The sequence below is a fragment of the Pleurodeles waltl genome, chromosome 3_1 (genome assembly GCF_031143425.1).
Source record: "Pleurodeles waltl isolate 20211129_DDA chromosome 3_1, aPleWal1.hap1.20221129, whole genome shotgun sequence".
Classification (NCBI taxonomy): domain Eukaryota; kingdom Metazoa; phylum Chordata; class Amphibia; order Caudata; family Salamandridae; genus Pleurodeles; species Pleurodeles waltl.
In genome coordinates this window covers 1,107,363,028-1,107,383,587 of record NC_090440.1, presented here as the reverse complement: position 1 = coordinate 1,107,383,587, position 20,560 = coordinate 1,107,363,028, and the positions used below count along the sequence as shown (strand labels likewise).

Genomic DNA, 20,560 nt, shown 5'->3' with positions numbered 1-20,560 from the left:
ATGACCCCAGATGTAGAGCACTGCAAAATAACTACTCATATTCCTATTTGAATGCATTAGCAAACTTGTGTAGTCAGGTACTTATCCTCAAATTGTCAGGAACAATCTTGTTTCGTGCTGTTATCAGAAAGTAATTTTCAAATCATCAAGTCCTCAGGAACAATCCCACTTTGTGAGGTAATCATTTGCAAATCATCCTCAAATCATCAAGCCTAGTTTCTACAGTTTGCTGATGACTTCAAAAGCTGGATGATGTCTGATGACATGAAAATGACTTCTGAAGTAATTGGATGATCATCCAATGACTCTGGGATGGCATCTAAAGTAATCCTGTTTGACCTGGGTTATTATATTCCTGCTGTGATTGTTTAGAAACTGATTTCTCGTAAAACACCCGGATGCCTCAGGACCGTGTCTGCGCTACATAAAAATCACAAAAATAGGTAAATAATAAATAAATAAATAAATAGATCTTAAAAATAATTTCCTCTCATTCCCCTTTAGTGTGTATCTTCAGTAAAATACAAACGCCCCTTTTCCTATATGGTCATCCAGTAAAAAACAGAGGCTTGGTTGAGTGCAGTAAAGTAAGCAGTCATCTAATATTAGTTCACTTTCGATTACTTAGCACAGAAGGGTGTATTTTAACTTTGGCATACTTAAAAAATATCCGACTAAGTCAAACGATTTTATCAAAACATCAACATCTACGACAACTTATAATGAAAAATGTAATAAACTAAAATTTAAGTTAAAGCTCTGTATAAATTTCGCAATTCAAAGTAAATCAAAGGTGATAGAACGGTCGGTAGACAACATTTATACCTGTTTTAATGCGAGGTATCTATCCGGTTACACCCCTCTGGTAACTAGGAGCGCTTTGTCCTATTTTAGTGTCGGCGCTCAGTGATTGATAGTCTTCCTTCTGTGTCTACGCTCCTTGTCCTCTGTCTGTGTCGCTGCCTCCTAATCCCGGGTGTTGGTGCTGAGCTGCTTCTTTCCTACTTTTTAGTGTCCGGTCTCCGGACAGAGCAGCAGCAGCCACGGGGGGCGGAGGCAGGCTTCGGGAGAGAGGCGGACACTCCGGCCCGGCTATGACAGCCGAGCTGCAAGCCGAGGACAGCGCGCCCGAGCCCGGGGGCACGGTTGTACGTGAGCGGGTCAAGGGAGGGTGGTACGGGAAGTAAGGCAATGGGCAGGCGGGGTGGCAAGATTGGGACAGGGGCCGGGGCAGTAGTGATAGGGTGCAGGAGCAAGGGTCAACCATTGGGGCCCTTGTAAGAAGGCTTGAAGAAGGTTGGCGTATGGGACAGTTACAGGAGAAACCAGTCCTCCAGTCAACAGTTCGTTTCACCTGTGCCCTAGTTCAAACGTGTTTTTTTATACCCTTTTTGGAAAGCAATCTGTCAGACAATATATGTATCCTGTGACCCCGCAGTTTACGATACGACAGCGCCTTAAAGCAACATTATAGTTTGCACACTTGCCATCGAATTCCCCCGTAGGCGCAGCAGTTCTTTTAACTAACTGCTGTATTAATAAAACACGTATTTTTCATGTTCGTGACATGCACCTCCAGCAGTTGGGTCCCATCACACAAATGACATCTACTGCGTAGCCTCTGGGGCTCCTGACTCCCAGCCCCGTTAGCTGCCTCAAGAATAGAGAATATCCAGGGAACCCATCTCACGCTGTACGAGGTACCAACCAAATTATAGGTGTACACGTCAAACAAAAGTTTGTTTTCCTAGCACCAATTCCCCAGAATTGAGCCCGTCTGGTGTCGGTCTCCCACAATGTATGTTCCCCCACCCCCCCCCCCCCCAAGGCACTCTTGCTCCCAAGGTAAGTGCCAACCCATTGTACTACACCATAGTAAGTGTAGCCTGTCAGCCCCAAGATACATCATCTCGGTCCCCCAAGCCCTCGGCAGATATCTCAAGGAACATTTCACCTGCCGCACCCTAGTGCCAAATTCATACTACCGATTAACTGCAGTTACACAATAATTCAGCCAATATTTTTTCCTCCGTTTTTGACATTCTTCACCTTCAATCTTCACAATATATTCTGACCTTTCGTTGGTGTCCACTCTTTCTTCCTTGCTGTCACATTCACATGCACGAAATCTCCTAATAACGACCACATCTTCCCTGATACTAGTACCAACCCCCTCACTGACAGAAACCTAACTCCCTTTATTTTACAGCCCTGCTCGTAAAATTAATGCCTAGTGACCAGCAAACGCTAATTAGCGACCTTCATACGGTACCTTCACTTCTCCCCTTAATAATTTGTTGGCATCCACCCACATTGCAACCCTCATCCCGTTTTTTCTTGTCTAGTGGCTCCCACCCCTACATTGCGGTTCTGTTTATTTCGGTTCTATTAATTGTTGGTTTCTCCATTCAATCAGCAGCTAATGTTTCTTGCACCACACTGACCACTTCCGCGATTACTGATGACCAAATAGTGCCATCCACTTGCTTGCTACTACATCCTGTCCAGAGATCATTGCATCTCTTGTGTACCCCTGCATTGCCAGTCCATCTTCATTTATATTTTTTTTCTAAGAGGCCATTGCACTCAGTGCACTTCATTCATCATTTTGTTGTTTAAATCATTGCCACGTTGGCCGTCATTATGGTATTGTTTATCTTGTGTCTTTGTGATGATATTCCATTTTCTAGGTTTCTACTCAACCAAAAATCACATTGTCAATCGGCACTCTCCTGAAGTATTCTTAAGACTGAACAGTTAAGCCCTTGGCAGCCAAACGTTTTAGCCGTGTTTCTGCTAATGCCTATGTTTCAACTGTTGCTTGCTTTCTGGATCATTTTGTGAGATAGTTTATTATAACAAGTTACTTTCTCAGTTATCTTGCAGTAGTTCATTTCCTTCCGTAATGCCTTATCTGGACACACTCCTTTCTTCCACTTGGCTGTAAACTTTTATCTCCGATACAAGACCAAACCCCAAAAGTCTTTATACGCCAGATAAAGATTTTTTTCCAGTGTTACTATTGATGCTGCTATAGGTTTCTGGGTGAGACATCATTCCGCTAACACCAGTGGTATCTCTTCCACTTTTAGCCCGAAGTTCTTCACCTTCAGCCGAAGATGGAATGCACAATGTTTTCATTAATGGCACCACATTTAATGTGCAGCGTGACTGACAACCATGTTATAAGGGATTTACCTTGTGCATTATCCTGCTTATTAAACAACACTTGTTGCTCCTTGTCTAATGCCTTGTTGTCATAATATTTTAAGTGAAAAACAGTAAACAGGTATTCCTAAAATGTCTTTGAACAGCTTTATGATGGTCTTGCAGGGCAGTAGTTTTAACTAGCAGATAAACTCTTTAAAGCTTTTGGTCTATGATGTGCCTGTTGTTTCATCTTTTTCGTTTATATAAATCTTTTGATTTATCAATCATTGTCTGGCTTGCAGTGCCCTGGTGGAACCATTCGAGGTGTACCATACACAGTCAAATTATTTCTGTTTTTCTTATGAGTTATTGTATTGCATTACAAGCTAAAGATTCCCTGCCTTGTAACGGGCCTGATTGTAATACTAGTAGTGCTGGCTTTCCATTGCTAACTGAGTGGCACTGTTCGACCAGTTCAAGCAGTTGAAGTAGAATATAAACTTCTTCTTCCACAAAAATATATATTTTTTTAATTCTGTTTTGATCAAAAATTAAGTTCCATGTTTAAAGACCACATAGAACAACATTTCTGCCACATACCTCTGTTGACTGGTGTGGCTGTAGTGTGTCTGGTGGTGGAATAAAGAGTATAATTGTCTAAAGGCTTAATCCTGTTTCTCAAAATGTGAGGGACCGAAACCTGTATCAATTTGTAAGTAAACGTCTAGGTAGTATCTCACACGTACCCATTTGTCCCCTTTTTTATTTTCTGGACAGTGAAAGACAGCATAGATTATCGAGCACCAGGAAAGTATTTTCTATAGTTTTTGTACAGCCTATTGGCTAGTTTATTTGAGGAATAATCAGAAAGAACGCCAATTCTAGAGTCATTGATCGGACAGAAAAGAACAAAAAATGGGAAACGACCTATTAGATCTTGGCATAGAAATGTTTAATGTGCAACCAGTGGTCTTAGTATTCCTTTATCTGTATTGTGCTTGTACCATTGTAAGGCACATAACTGCTTTAATTTATCTGAACCATATTCAGAAAGTTTGATGCACAGCATTACACATTTAACTTCTAGTTTTAGTCGGTAAGATATCAGAATTTACATTGACCTATATTTTTTTGCTGCTTTACTTAGAAAGAAGATAGTGTCTAAAAGACTTATATTGCTTGATATGCGTATTAAAAAGGCAGTCTTTCAAATACCATCTTGAAGTGAGCCTTTTCAGATCTAAGGAGCTGTTAGCCTAAATTTATGAAACCACCTTGATGTGCGTTATAACTTGTTCTTCTAAAACCTACAGTAATTGGAGAATATATTTATTTGCTCCAATTCCGTAAAGTGAGTGTTGCTTTTCATCTCATTTTCAGTACCCTGTTTGCAATGGAACATGTTTTGGGGTCTTTAACTCTTGGAATGCTTTGCACATTGTAATGGAATTCCAGTAGATACTTCCACAATTGTCAGAGCACACTGTAAGCTCCTAGGTCGTTATACTGTTACAGTTATGTTTTCTGAGCAGTCAACGAGCTTGACTCTGCTTTGGTTTCAGTATCGCTACATCATGGTCTTAGTTTAGAAACGTATGTGAAACCTGATAGTACTGTCCAAATCCTCACACTGTTTTCTTTAGACTCTTGCCAGATGGGACATATGACGAAGCTGTCCAGTTTAGTGAATGGTGATCTGTTTAAAGGCACCCTCACATGTGACAAAGATTTATTATGTTTAAAGCCTTCCATAGATTTTACTGAACGTAAGCAAAAAATTTAAGAGTACGATGGAGTTATGTTAGAACTGGCCAGAAGTCAATGTAGTTCTGATTGTAGCATTGTAACCTGACACTAGCCTAGAACTGTACTGTGCAATATGCATAATTTCTCTAAAGCCCTGTCTTCGTAGCAGACCCAACATTTGAAGTGGAAATATTCCTTCAAATTTCACAGTTTAAAAGTATTTATGGTTCCTGATGGGGTTGCAAATAAATAACATGCCGTGCTACGAAACCAATGTTACCTGTCATTAAGTATCAAACTCTGCTGGTCACATAATTCAGTAGTGTTGCCACATTTCTCTGAGACAAATACGGGCGATTTGTTTATGTTATGAGAGCCTTGACAGATCTAGAGCCTATGTAAGAAGTTGTGTAAACCCTGTGTTTTTTATTTTCACCGCAGCACTCTTCTATCTTGTTGCTTTAATAATCGTCTAGGAATAGTGTAGACGAACAATTATGAGATGATTTATTCTTGCATTTACTGTTAAATGTTTACATTTCAAAGGAGGATAAATACCGGAGTTGCTGAGTGTCTTGTGTGTTTTTTTTTTCTGGTCATGACATAAACATACCGGACGTTCTGGTAAAATACTGTTATTGGTGGCAGCCTACGATGGCAAATCCTTGAATGATATTTCAGAATGCACCGCTCCAGATCTCATACGTTTAGGGGCTCCACATTGTATATGCGTGTATACATTTTGAGAGTATATAAATGTATGGCCTAGTAGCTAATTAATTCAAATGTTAAATCGCTATTACCTCTCTGGTGAAACTGCCCTTTTTTAAACTCGATGTTACTGATTAATTAAGTAGTCGTGGATATGGCTGGTTTTGCTTTCTGAAAGCCATTATGTAACACTGGCTTAGGAGTTTCATTAGGAGTTTGTTAACCCAGTTGGGGGTATTTGCTCAATTAGCGTATAAGATGCAGACCTGAAGATTTACGGAGTTTTAATATCTTTGTGCCGGAACAAAAGGTGTAACAAAGGGAAGATCCTTACATTAAGGCTACTATGTACTGGACTTGGCTTTGTGTGGTTATAAGTTTCACAGTGGTGAATATGGTGACTGGCTGCTATCGCAGTGTTTTCAGCATTGGGAGGTGTGGGTTTTTGTTTTGGTTTAATAGGTTACTCTGGATTTTCTCTTATGAACTCTTTTACAGCTGGGTACGTTATTTCGTTTTCAGGTACTGGAATATCAAATTGGAGGGTTTCCTGTGGTAGTGCTGAATTTCGTATCATCTCACTTTTTAAACAAGTAAGGATGTTGGCCTCTTTGGTTCTGTTTAAAAGTTTCCTGATTGTGAGATGATGAATGGCATTGGTTTCTTAGCCATATTCACGTCACTTTCTACACCTTTGGTATTTACTCTTTGCTCATTAGTAGCTAATGACCTTGAACGGGGTGCTTTTATTTTATGCTCAACGTTGTTGCTTCTTAAGCTCGTGACTTTTTCTGACAAGCCCTTGATGTCATTGAGGAACCTATCCTGCTCTGTCATATGTGATTGGTGTGCCAGTGACTCACTTCTGCACATGTTCTCCTCTACATAGAATTCTTGCCTTTTTATGCAACAGGACGTAGTCTGGTGGCTTGACGATAATGGTGATTAGAGCAGACATGCCTGTCAACTTTTGGTGTTCAACATATGTAAAGGCAGAGTAGTAATGGACAGAACCTGTTAATACTAAGGATGTCTAGACAAACAGAATGGGTTTTAAAGTTTTAGCGTGGCATTCCTGGCTTCGTTTTTTTTTTTTTTTTTTTTAACACACAATACGTGTATTGAAGTATGTGTGATAAACTGTGCTGCCGCTGTTTTTGGCATTAGTCAGATCTGCCATTTTTTTGTAGGACACACCCAGAGTGTGTTGCAAAAGAGGCAAAATCTGAATGTTAAATATGTTAATTAATTCTTACTGGTGCCAAATTCACCACACCCCCAGTCGAAAAATCGCGGCCTCAGGCCGGAAATTTTGTTAACTAAGCTACAGTTTAAAGCTATGTTTAATCCCGCTTTTATTTCCTCGATGTTTTCCCCCCCCTTCGAAGTATTTCACTATTCAGACTTTTTTTTCCTTTCTAGATAACATGGCGTACCATAAACTGTTTTACTCTCTGAAGACTGTTAGTTTACATACTTTTGAGGGAGACACTTTTGTACCGTTTCATATGTTATAAATATTATTGTGATTCATTTGTTGAGCTTGGAGAATGGGAGTATTACATTTCGGAAGCAAGGTTTACAACTCTTTGGCCATGTGGCAGTTTGTGCCGAACATGCTTAAGCCGTGCTTTGTGTTTTTAAATTCAATGCTTGTGCTAAATATGCAAATATCCCATGGTTTTCCACCTTATTCATGGTTCATAGTTTTTGTCTTCCATACCATTCACTTTTCACATCCATTACGCGAGCGTGATATTAATTTGCACCATCTAGGTAGTGGAGTGGTGAACCTTTGAATACTCATGCCTAACCATGGGGTAGCCAGTGATAGCAGTCGCTACATCTCCTTTTCTTTTTTTTCCACTCATTGGTACCATACAAGTGGTGGGGCCCTTGCTAACAGTGGCTACACCTTTATTACCTGTGGTCACAAAAGCAGCAGCAAGAAACAGAAATAAAGTGGGGTTCTAGAAACCATTTTAAGTCTAGCTAAAAGCAGCATAGTTTGCAGTAGGCCTGATCTCATGTTAGCACAAGGGATTAAACACATAACCCACAGAAAGGGTCTTTGTGTCCGCTCTCTTCGGCTATTGGATAGGGCAAGTCCCTTCTGGTTTCGGCTTAATGTGTTTTTGTCATTTTTAGGGTCGAGCCTGCGTTGCATTCGCTCGCGCATGTGTATTGCAGCGAGACTCTTTTGTATTTAGAAAAGAGCTAGGAGCACTGTCAACTTCACGTCAGTGTTTTTTATTGGTTCGTGGGCTTCCCTAATAAAATCTGCTTGCTTTCATTAGTCGAAGGCACCCATATGTCATGCCTTTTCCGGTGGCAAGCCCTCCTCGAGAGCAGCGACCAAGTACAGAAAACATGCGAGGCTCGCTGTTTTCCATCGGGCTCGTGGACACTTTTAAATCTAATTTACGAGCGCGATCTCGCTTGGCAGAAGTCGAGCGCTTTATATACTTGATTTCACTTTTTCGGGTTATGTACATAAATGCACTTTTGCCCGATAGGGGAAAAGTCGGGTTAAGAGTTTACAACGCAATCAGCTCTAACATGAGCAAACGCGAGACCTGTTGCATTGTAAATGCTTGTTAGATCTGGTCACTCTATTTAGCGAATGTGCACATGTTCTGTTTGTCTTTGTAGCTTAAGTTGTTGATGGGGTAAAACGTAATTCTTGCTTTGGTTGTTAGGGTGAGGATTTATTTTATTTTCTACATTTCAGGTAGCTGATTTGTAATATTTTGTGTTTTTCTTTTTTGCTTCGTTTAGCGTTGCAGCATGATATGTTTTTGGGAGAGAAATGGTATTGTACGTTTCTGATGGATAATACTATATGCAGGTTTCTCACTGTTTGAGTATTCCCCAGGCCTCAGACTGGATCTGGAAAATCTTTAGCAGTACCCCTATGCGTCGGTATGTGGTGTTGTGATGCTCTGTGCCAGCACTGCTCAGTTTAAAAATTGATGTGCAGAACATATAAACTTAGCCGACGTCAGCTCCTTTCTTTACGTGACACCCGATGTGGACCCCGAGCCAACCCTGGTCTCTTCTCGAGACAGTTTACTACTATATTTTCCACTAGAACTATCAGTGTACAGAGGAAGTATCACCCCCTAAACTACAGGGTTCAAACCTTGTAGGAACTGTGGTTAAAAGCAAATGTCTGTGATAGATCTCCATCAGGTTCATTTTTGGAGCTTGAGTTCAGGTCACAACTCCGACATACCTGTAGCAACTGTGCCTCGATGAATCCAAAGGCCATTCAGGATTGTGAGGTAAAGCTGTATGTTGCCAAGTACAGGAAGACTCCACGCAGTGACTTGTCGAAGGGAGGGTCCTGCCACTGTTGCTGAAGTCATTTCTGGCAGATCTAGGTTGCAGTCGAAGTCCTCAGTAAATCAAAAAAGAAGCACAAGATGTCCAAATGGGACTCAGCCCCTTCGCCACCTCTCTCAAATCCCTGAGAAGGGACAAGGGCAAACAGGGCTTCTTGGACTCGTTTCCAAACTCAGTCTCATTCTGAGCTGATTACTACTCTTGTTTTGGGGAGTCCCAACTTTCTGGGCCTCTTGGTGACGCTACAGTAGATCCACAAATTATAACTGAGCTTTGTTGTCTTTTGGCACACCTCCGGATCCCTTTGCCATGCTTCTGGGCCACCAGGAACAGCAAGGACCTCTGCTTGGGATTGAATTTGCAGGCCCGCTCTTGGGTCTGGCTGGTACTTTTGAAATCCATTCAGGGGCCCACACCAGCGTTGGTGCTGACATCAGCCTTGGGCGACAAAACTCACGCCAGCCTGTGGAAGATTGAAGCTGACACTTGATGACAGAGCAAAAACAATAGAGCTCTCTGACTGTGAGCTAACTCTGCTTCAACTTCAACTAAATCCATGCCCGGGTTCCACTGGGCAGCAGACTTCTGGGACCCCATGAGATATTGATTACATTGTCCGGGCCTCAAGGAAGGACGCAGATAACCTATAATATTTTTTTGCACAGATTCTGAAAACGATGATAAGTGGTTGAATTCGCTCAATTCAATACTGATGATAACTTGTATGAAGCGGTGCAGAATGCCAATGGTCTGGATATATTTCCAGACACTGAGCTTAATTCTCCGCCTGGACCTGCTACAAAAGGAAGAGCCTCCTTTGTATAGTGATGCAGAGGACAGCTGGGGTTCTTGCTCTCCAGTTGCCCCCTTTGAAGGTGAAAACCAATATCCTCACTGAAGTCCTCTAACCCGGACAAACTAACACTGAGCCCCTAACACCCCTCCATGAAGCCTTCACAGACACCCTTCTTGGCACATGGGCAAAGCCATGTTCTGGACCCCCCCCGTGAAAAGGCAGATAGCCCCGGGTGACCCAGCCTTCCTACTGCAAAATCAGATTCCAGAAAGCTTGGTGGTACAGGAAATCATGAGCATGATCAACCCCAGTGCATTTCCTATGACCCCACCATATAGAGAATCCAAGTGCCGTGAAATCTTTAGGGGAAGCACATGTTCTCCTCAGGCAGCCTGGCATTGCAGCCTGTCAATGCCAACTGCCTACCTGACTGCTTTACTTAGACTTTTTGAGATTCTGTTGCTCAGATCCTCTCAGCTGTGCCAAATGACTTGTGCCTCACCCGTAAGCCATTCAGGCTAGCCGTGGTGCAGTAACATTCACTATTTGCTGTGGGTGGGGTAGTACAGATTGCCTTGGTCGGGCAATCTGCAGCAGTCTGAACACTTACGAGGCATACCTGGATGACGTCTGCGGGTTCCTTAATGGACATACCTGCTCGTTGGTGGCTCTCTACTCTTTGGTGAGAAATCAGACTGTGCACTAGCTCCTTAAAGACAGCAGTGTTACATCGAGCTCCGTTGACCTGGCTGCTCTAGTGCATCAGTTCCACCAGAGTTCAGCCACATCTCTAGCTATGGTATGGGCTTTCATTACTGCCAGCACCCACCTGTGCAATCAGCCTAGCAGACTTTGCTCTCCTTTAGTGGCCGAGGTCGTAGTGCCCATAGACTACGCGGACAGCAGAGACCACGTGTAACCCAGTCCTCCGGCACTCCAGCTGTAAAACCTCTTTAGTGTATACTTCACGTCACACAGCCACCCTGCTGGAGGCAGGATCTGGCATTTTCTCCCAGTCTGTCAAGCCATTACTTTGGACAGGTGGGTCATACAAGTTGTACAGAAGTGTTACACCCTTCCACTTCTTTTCACCAGCCTCACAGTGGCTGACAGAGGACCATCTGTCCCTTTTGTTGCAGCAAGTGCATGTCCTTTATGCCAAAGGGGCCATATAAACATACTGCATCAGAAGTAAACGCTGGTTGTTACTTCTGCTACTTTCTCGTGCCTAAAAATGATGTAGGCCTTTGTCCTTTTTTTTTTAAACCTTTGCCCTCTCAATGCCTTTCTGAGAAAGGACAAATTCAGAATGCTCACAATGACCCTGATTTTGTCTGTCATTGAAATTGGAGACCAATTTGGTAGTGTTGGACCTGCAAGATCCCTATTTTCACATCTGTCCTGCAGGCCCACGGTTGCAATCTGTGGTTCACAGTCTGGCATGAACAATTTCAGTTCATTGTGCTCACCTTTGGTCTCACCATTGCTCCTCAGATGATAAGCAAACTAATGGTGGTTATTACAGCACACCTACGGATATTGGGTGGCCAGTGTTTGCCTACCTCAACGACTGACTGCTGAAGATGGGCTTGCCCCTGACAGTCATCACCCACCTCCAGAGTGTGGCAAACTTCAAGACATCCTTGTGATTCACTATCAGTGCGCCAAAGTCACGCCTGACTTCTTTGCAGACTCTCCCTTTCGTTGGAGTTATGTCCCTAACTGCGTGAGAGTTGAGGACGTTTGAGCTATGATCCCGATATTCCTGCCTCTGTCCTGAATCTGATAGAGGAGAACTCTAAAGACTGCTGCGACTGATACCCTCCTGCATCCTTCTATTCAAGCGTGCCCGGTGGCATTTGTGGGCTCTGCAGTGGGATCTGAAGGCCAAGTGGGCACAGCATCAGAGTGATCTCTGCAACCACATCCAAATTTTGAGGGAAACTGCAAAGGACATGCAATTGGTTCAAGGTCAGAGTTAACAGTGGTGACCGATGCATTGCTTCTGTTTTGGGGAGGCCATCTGGTACAGGTGGCGATTAGAGGAACATGGGCCCTGGCAGAGGCCTGGATTCCTATGAACCTTCCGGGATTGTCTGCCATGCGCTTAGCATTGAAGTCCTTCCTACCATCTGTCAAAGTGAGACTAGTGCACATTCTCACAGATAACACAACTGTCATGTGGCACTGCAACATGCAGCGTGGGGTGTGGTCATGGACCCTTTGTTGGAGGCAATATGTCGCTGTGAGTGACTGGAATACAGAGTAATTTTCTTGAGTTCTGAAGAAGATCAAAATGACTGGACCCAAGTCATCTTAGTGTACCAGATTAGGCCACAAGAATGTGGTACCCGGAACTCCTGGGCATGAGCATCTGCCCTCCACCAGCCTGCAGCTTCCAAAGGGTTTTCTGTCACAAAGTCAGGGCAGAGTCTTCCACCTGCGCGTGCGCAGGCTTCACCTCCATGCTAGGAGATGTAGCGGCGGCAGGTGACTGCATTCTACCTTTCTCCTGAGGTTGTTGATGTCATCTTAGCAGCCAGGCATCTCTACACCAAATCATTATATGCTTGCCATTTAGACACTTTGTGGCTTTTTGGACTACTCGACAGATTGACCCACTTTAGGCCAGACTCTCCAAAGTGTTGCTCTTCCTCTTGTCTCTGGCTCCACAAGGACTTTGCTCCATCATAGTTAAATGTTATTTGTTTGCTCTTTCGGCCTATTTGTAGTTACCGGGTCGGCCCTCTTTGTTTAAATCATCTGTTGTGAGTTTTTTTTTTTTTTACAGATTTGCTACATATCTTGAAGCCTACTCCTTTCATTATGCCTTAGTGGGACCTAAATCTACTCCTTACATTCCTCATATGCACAGCCTTTGAACTTCTACACATCTGTCTATTACCGCGACTTACCCTCAAGTCAGTTTTCCTTATTACCATAACATCGGCGCAAGGGGTGAGTGAGCTGCAAGCCCTCTATATCACCCCACCATACACTACTTTCTATCAAGACAAGTTGGTCTTGAGGACGCAAGCCTCCAAAAGTTGTGAATTCTTTCCACATAAAAACACAACCTTCCCGGTCCTCTACACTCTGCCTCATCCTTTTTAGATGGAGGAAAGACTCCATTGGTTAGATCCTAAGGGCCAGATGTAGCAAGCAGTTTTGTCGCTTCTGTGTCTATGGAAAATGTGTTCGTACATATGGCCCTAAAAGAGCTCTCAGCTTTTACAACGATCATACCAAACATCATCAGGCGGACGATCAGTTATTTGTTGAATTCACTGGAAAAAGAAGAGCAAAGGCAGTGCAAAAGAGAACCATCTATTAGGAGACCGTGCTGTGTATCACAATCTGTTATGCACTTGGCAAGCAGCAGCCCTCAGAATGCTTAAAAGCTCATTCCACAAGAGCCAAGGTAGCGACCGCTGTGTTGGCACTCAGAATGCCTGTTCCAGATTTTTACAATGCCTCTATGTAGGTGTTGCATTGTATGCTCATGAAGCATTACTGCCTGGACAGCTGGGCACATCAAGAATTACACTTTGCCTGCTCGGTCTTACAGGACTTTTTTTGTTTGAGCAAGTTAATAGAAAATGTAAAGAATCTGCAGTTAGGAGTATCCATCAAAAGAATATTACCTTTGGCAATAGTCTTTAAGTGGATACTCTTTTTAATCGCAGATTTCTCCCCAGTCTGTGAACTGGGCTCCTTTCTTCATCTAAACAGTTCCACAGTCTGGAGATCTGGACACTGGGTTACAGCCAGTTTGCTAATGGACTCTGTGTCCGGGGGTATGGACAGCCTAGATAGCAACTGATGTTGGCGCTTATGAGTGGCACTTAAATGCTGCATTGCATCCCACCACCGGAGTGGAAGGATGTTGGTGCGGAGCAATAGGACAACACCTACTGTCCTATGGGGGTACCACTAAAGATTTTACAAATCCAGTCTGACACCTGGGGAGTGTTCAGTAGGTGAGGAATCTGTGGTTAGATAGAGTATCCACAAGAAAGAGTGTTACCGAAGGTAAGTTGCTTGTTCATTTGAAGCTGCAGCTCTTTAGCCCTCATGCATCCTGGCAAGTGGGAAATTACAAAAATACTACACTCCAAATCATTGAATAGGCATTGAGTCCTTTTGCCATATCAGAAAGGGAATTCCTTTAAGACGCCTGTTGCATGACTGTGATGATGTGGCATTCTTTTACGAAAAATGCCTCTTATAATGCAGTGAGACCTCTGCTACACAATAAGTTGTGAGTGTTTTTCCTTTATTTCCTGCACTTCACTGTGTACCTTGCTCTAGGTCCAGCCTTTCCCTCTGCTTAGAGCACATGGCAGCTTTTCTGCTGCTAGCCAGGCCACTCATTTCAGAAACTGAGCATCTGGAATTCCCCACTGTTGCAGCCAGCTTACTCGGTGTGCGCTTCTGTCCTGGGGTTAGCCTTTCCATCCATTCAGAATGCCTGGCTGCTCATAATATGCAGAGTTCCCAGTATCAATTGGAGGTGCTATAATGCTGCCCAGTTCCAACTATCCCGCCACTGCAGTAGACATTGGGTGGGTGCTATCTGTGAGCAGGACTAAGCAATGAGCATTTCCTTGCAAATTAACTTTCCCTCTCAGCATTCCATGCCTTGCTTAGCCTGCTATAAATGCTCTAACATTGATTTGCAAGAGTGTATGTTTCACAGACTAAAGGACACCACTTGCAAACGACAGCCATATGCCCCCAGACCTTGTAACTGAATGTGCTTTCATTTGAGCTTCTGCCATATGATGGCCCCAACTACACCGCTTCCAAGCTCTTAAGTACCTTTTTCTGTATATGGGTTATATTGCTCCAGTCCTTTATGGTCTTTTGCATAAAATGATCATTTATTAGAGGTGGTACAAAACTGAGCATGCGCCAAGGCTTACTGAGTGGGGTATATGTGAGAATGCACTAAGAAATACAGGTAGATGGAGAAACTACTGGCCTTGCAGTCAAGGTTTCAGAATGATTGGAAACATTTGAATATTCACTCAGAACTATTGAGTATTGTTGCAAGGCACCCAAAGGGGTGTGGCACACAAAGGGAACTACACAAGCTTGCTTGTCTATTTATTCATCCATCCACTGATCCATCTGTCCATGACTGCAGTCAACCCATTATACAGTTGTTCACTTTCATTCTTCCCTTTATGTAGGACCTATACATTAATCCATTTGTGTATTTACCATTTCGAGGGTGAAGGATTTCACTCATTCGTGTGCACATTACCTTTGCCATTGCATGCTACTTTCTTTTGTTTTCTCCTTGTCCTCTTTTTCACAGGTTGCTAAGGGTGAGGGACCTGGGAGATGGGACGGGAGGGTGGGCAAGGGTCCACGAGTGAACATTACCCGCTACACCTGCCACTTCAGTGAATCTGTGTCCATGATCCATTTACAAGGACATTGAGTTGTACAGCATTGTAAAGTTAGGAGCAGTTCAACTGTGTATGGTAGAAGAGACACTGGTTTCTATCTATAAACGCTTACATTTCCCTGTGTGTCTGTGAGAGTTTTGTGGTCACTAAGTGGAAGCTATGCATCGGAGCCAACTTGTCCATGGGGCAGGATGCTACCTAAATCTACTTGACCTGTTAAAAAATAAAATAAAAAATCCACTTGTTTGTTTGGTGCCATGTAGTAAGGTGACAAATTTATGGCAGCTTTCTAATTTAATCAGTGCTCTGTATATATCCTCGCTGATAATGCCAGGACTCCTATTATAGCAGGGTTTGTAATTGAGCAGTGACCTGATTTTTCCACCTTTTAGTATACCTAGGTACTGAAACTGGAAGTAGAGAGAAATAGTAGTTTTAGAGTTTAAATATTCTTTTGAGTCTATTTTATTGGCTTTAACGAACCCTTCTCTAATCTCTTCCTACACTTTGACAAATTGGAAATTTACTCCTGACAAGGGCGATAGTAAAACTTTTTCCCGTTTTGGTGGGGGAGAAAGGTGCTGTAGGGAAAGCAAATTTGCAATTCTCAACAGATTCTCGCATGAGCAAACATACTCATGCATATTTGTTCACACAAAAATGCAGTTCACAAAGGAGTACGGTTTTCAGTCCTACTTCTCTAAGTACTTGTGAATGCATGAAAGTGGTAAATCTGCAATTATGCGAGGGCTTATACCATATGGCTATATTTAATAATTGGGCCCACAATTATATCAAGCGTTAGCCCAGGCCTTACTTTACCTACGGACGGTCGCCACACCAGTATGTACTTATAGGCCTAGTTTCCATAGGAAAAGCTTTTTTTGTTTTGCCAATAACTTTGTTGTTGTAGCAGCCGTTACAGGATTCTAGCACATGGACACCATTGAAATGCATTGTAGGGAATGGCACGTATTGAGGGCCGACAAAAAGAACATATAAAGGCTGAAAACAGATTTTAGCTACAATAGAAATCTTTTGTTGATGCTATCATACTGATTTTAGGATTTGTGTTGTGTTTTATGATGTTTTTACCCCGTGAAAAAACCTTCTGCTGGGATTTCTTTAATCATGTTTGAGAGAACTGTTTTATCATGATTTTCCCATAAAGGTTATGAAAGGTGCTCCAGAAGCTAAAACAAGAGCATATTTTCTGTAAATTCATACTATCTTTCTCCGTCACATGAGAATGAAGTCTGACATTCTCTGTAAGACATGAACTTTCAATAGGAGCAGGCTGTCAGTTGATTCCCTTGTGTTCTACTGCAGCCTCCCAGATTGTTCTAAAGTACAGCTAGAGCGCTAACTGTATTACTTATGACAAAAGTGCGGCACACCTGAAGCTAAATTGATTGAATCAAACTGGTAAAACTTAAAACATTTAATTTAGAAAGGAACAATATGAGGGGGTTCATTTTGTCATAAGAATAATGGTTAGTGCTGTAGAAAAAACATTAGGTCACATTTCAAGTGAGTTCTCAAATAAAATCTTTCTATTTCATTAAACCATTGTGACATGCAGACTTTGAACACTAGCAGCAGACTGCCAATTAAATCCCTGGTGATCAGCTTTACCACAGTGTTCTAATGAGTGACTAGAGTGCTAACATTCTGAACTCATGCCAAAGTGTGGCACGTTTGAACACCATCTTGATGGAATCGAAGTGGAAAACTGAAAGCATTTTCTACTGAGGCTACTGCAGTAAATGAGGAAATTGGGTAACTTCATTACACATAAGTCTCTCAAGATGGCACCAGAGGAAAAAGAGCCACAATGTAACACAAATATCAGCCAAATGTAGCCCAAATATAGCCCAATGACAGAAGTGTGCAAAACACAAAGTTTTTTTTTGTTTGTTTTTTTTTGCAGTTTTATATAGCACAGATAGGACCTGAAGGTATTGGAGTGCTTCACGTGAGCATCAGTTACATTACACAACAACTTAGTCATTTTGGGTTTAGGCATGGAGAGATTAAGTGATTTGCCCAGAATCACAGGATGTTGAGCTGTTGCCTAGACCCGATCCTGGTTCCCCAGTTGCAAAGTCTTCAGCTCTGGCCGTAATGCCACATTCTCTCCCCTATGTGTAACAAATAATCAAGTAATCAACTGGACAAAAAAAACCATAAACATAGCAACTAATTTAAAAGTGCTTTGTCGCCATTTGAGAACTCAGAAAATATATCCTCATGTTAGTTTTTTAGAGCACTAACCATAATGTATATGGGAATAAGACAAATTTTTATAATTTCTAAAGGAAATGCTCTAGGTATTACAGTTTTGATTATATCAAGATGACGTGAGGCGTTCCCCACTTTTGTAATAAATATAGATTGTTAGCTATCTTGTTCATTATAATAATGTGGGGGGGGGCAGAGTTCAGGGTCACTGAATTGAATAATTGAGTCCTGGGAGGGGGAAGTAGAGGCAACAAGTGACCACGCTGGGCAGGAGGAAGGGGCAGTGGTCCACATCGGACCACGGGGGCAGGGAAAGGGGGGCAGGGGCAGCAAACCAACCATGCAGGACAGTCAAGAAAGGCTGAGCCAATATAACAGACCATAGAGGGCAGAAGGAAGAGGCCTGTGGCAGTGCAACCATACGTGACAACAGACCTGATTCAGGCAGGATACTCATGATGTTTAAAAGCCCAAAAGGGCTTTACTTTATCTGTCTCATACCTAAAATCTCCTCTTTGGAAAGTAAGTCAATGAGGAAAATCCGTTCCCCAGGTATTTTTTTTCAAAATCTCCATCTTACCAATTTGAAAATGTTGGCAAGTATGGTATATTGGATCAGGGAGGGCAGGACAAATGGGATAGGGATACAGACTCTCACAACAGAGGGCAGGAGGGAGATGGGCAAGGGCACCAAACTGACCTTACAGGGCAGGTGTCAAGCATTTATTACAGCACAATACACCACTGGTTTGCTTCATGAATGACCGAGCTGAAACACTCATGCACTGACAAAAATCTCTGGAATGTGCTTTTTAGTCCAAAGAAGACATTTATTATTTCACTTTGCAAGGGTCGTAAAAGTAGATTAGCGTGCTGAAAGCACATGTTACAAAATGGTCAAACCAATGAAATGAAAACATGTACAAATGATTCTCCGTTGCAATATACACAGCAGATATATGTATCTATATTATAATGCAAAACAAATAATGAATTAAAAATATGCATCACCAATGAGGCAAGGGCACAACTGCTTCATCACCTCCTATTCAGCATCAGGTCGCCGGATCCCAAAATCGATGGAGGAGAGAGCGATCAATTATCCTCAGTGGAAGGATGACAAACTACATCGTCGTGGGTATGCCTGAGATCTGCAAACACTCTCAGTCCCTGGTCCTTCTGGTCTCGGCCTCTTATACTTTGAACAAACAAGAGGAAAATTATAGAACCTCCCTCTCACTGCAGAACTTTATTATTCAAAAAATGCTGATTCGTTTAGGCCAGCTTTGAAAATAACACGTCAGGACTTGGCCACAATCCTAAGGTGCCAATTCAAAACAAGACCGTTCCCTGCCGTCTTAGTACATTCTTATCAGCCCAAGCCCTTGGTGGGAAAGAACACAAAAAAGTAACTTATCTCCTAAAATAACTAGAGCTTGCACCCTTGCTATACAGTGTGGTCATCAATGATGTAATTATAGATGTAGTCATGTTATCAATTATGTTTTGGCTGTATACTTTATCAAAAATTCATAAGATAATTGCATGGGAATTTTGCGTGTTGGGACCCCTCTTTTTTTTCTCCGGCGCTTGACCCTGAAACTTCCCATGAAGAAACGAAGCGAAAAAGAGCACTTTTTTGGAAAGTTTTGTGAAGATTTGTCAAATTGCACCAAAGTTATTAGCAAACCAAGTAAGGCATTTTCTATGGAAACGCAGATCGAACTATATCGCAACCTCAGTGTGCGAGACTATATATATATATATATATATATATATATATATATATATAATAATTGTATTTATGTAGCGCTTAATACCCCTGACGAGGCGTTGAAGCTCTTTTCAGCAAGTAGCATGCTACTCCAGAACCCAGAGGATTAGTGGTGGATTAGTATAGAGAAACTATGAGTACAGTATTAGTATGAGTTAATTTAAGCGGAGGTTTTGTGAGTAAGTTAGTTGGATTGAACAGAGTAATGGAGGGATAGAGGAGGGAAGAATCCACAAGTATTATTTGGGAGTTTATAGTAATAGGATGAAGCTTGGGATGAGTAAAGGAGAGATGGAGGAGGGAAGAGCCTGTGGAAAGGGGTTAGGGAGATCATAGTAGTAGAACGGGGATTGGATGAGTCAAAGGTTAAATAAATGAGGGAGAATTTAGTAGGGTTGTTTGGGAGATTATAGTATTAAACTGAGGTTTGGGGTTGGACAGCAGCGGTAGAGGAGGGAAGAGCTTAAGTTGGGTTATTTTTGGAGATTATAGTAGTAGAATGGGTTTGGGATGAGCCAAAATGTGGGGATGGAGGATAGATCGATAGAGGTATAGGGTGATGGGGAGACAGAGTAAAGCTTATGCGAGTATTATTTTTTCTCTTGTGCACTAGGACTAAAGTAATAAATAGATACGTGAATACATGGTAAGGGAATATATGATTAAGGATTATAATAATGGATATAATATTTTGAGATTTAAAGTTGTATTGTATAAACAGACTTTCAGTATTTGCAACATTGGAAGTTAATTTAATTGTGTACTTTTCTAAAAAAAAAAAAAAAAAAAAATGTCCTCAATATTTCAATAGCAAAATGCTTTCTTGCAGATAAATAGTTAAGAAAACAATTGCTTATTGTGATATATAAAATGTAAACAGAGATTTGTCAGTATCTAAACTGACAATTTATCTAGGATAAGTTTTATAACCTATTTAGAATAGCATTAAATATTGTGAGATCTTTTCTTGGGGAAAGTGGTAACCAGTGAGCTACACCAGGTGTCCCAAGGCAACCAGCACTATTGCACTGCTGCTAGATGACCACGTGAGTCTACAACAGACATGTTTCAAACATCATTGTACCAGTGTGGAAGGTCTCTACTGCTATGAAGGAAGGGGAAATAAATGATGAACGGGATAGCACTGCGAAGAAAAAAAATGACTACCAGATAGGTTAATTTGATTTTGGCATTCACCTTCACTTCGTTCAATAAAGATTCAGGCAGCAAAAGTACTGTACTGACCAAGAGGCATCAGGGCACGTTATTTAGAGAGCTATTTTATTTTTATGTAGCAATTTCAGGGAAGCGTATGCTCCTAGAGTGTTTTTAGGGCACCTTGTTGTGGAAAGATCCTCTACTACCTACCTCTTCTCATTA

The 20,560-nt window shown here is 42.0% G+C and overlaps 1 protein-coding gene across 5 annotated transcripts in view; it reads left to right on the top strand.

The window, feature by feature from the left end:
* The first annotated feature begins 942 nt into the window (after window positions 1–942).
* The window catches only part of USP28 (ubiquitin specific peptidase 28), a 427,404-nt gene continuing 407,786 nt past the window's right edge, over window positions 943–20,560 (top strand). For 4 of the 5 annotated variants that reach the window (XR_011201488.1, XM_069224385.1, XM_069224383.1 and 1 more), the window contains exon 1: window positions 950–1,148. Coding sequence is in view for 4 of the 5 variants with exons in the window: in XM_069224385.1 (XP_069080486.1) it covers window positions 1,095–1,148 (54 nt within the window). In the remaining variant the exon portion in view is untranslated. Of the gene's footprint in view, window positions 1,149–20,560 lie in introns of all 5 variants that reach the window. The other variant, XM_069224386.1, reaches the window with a different exon arrangement.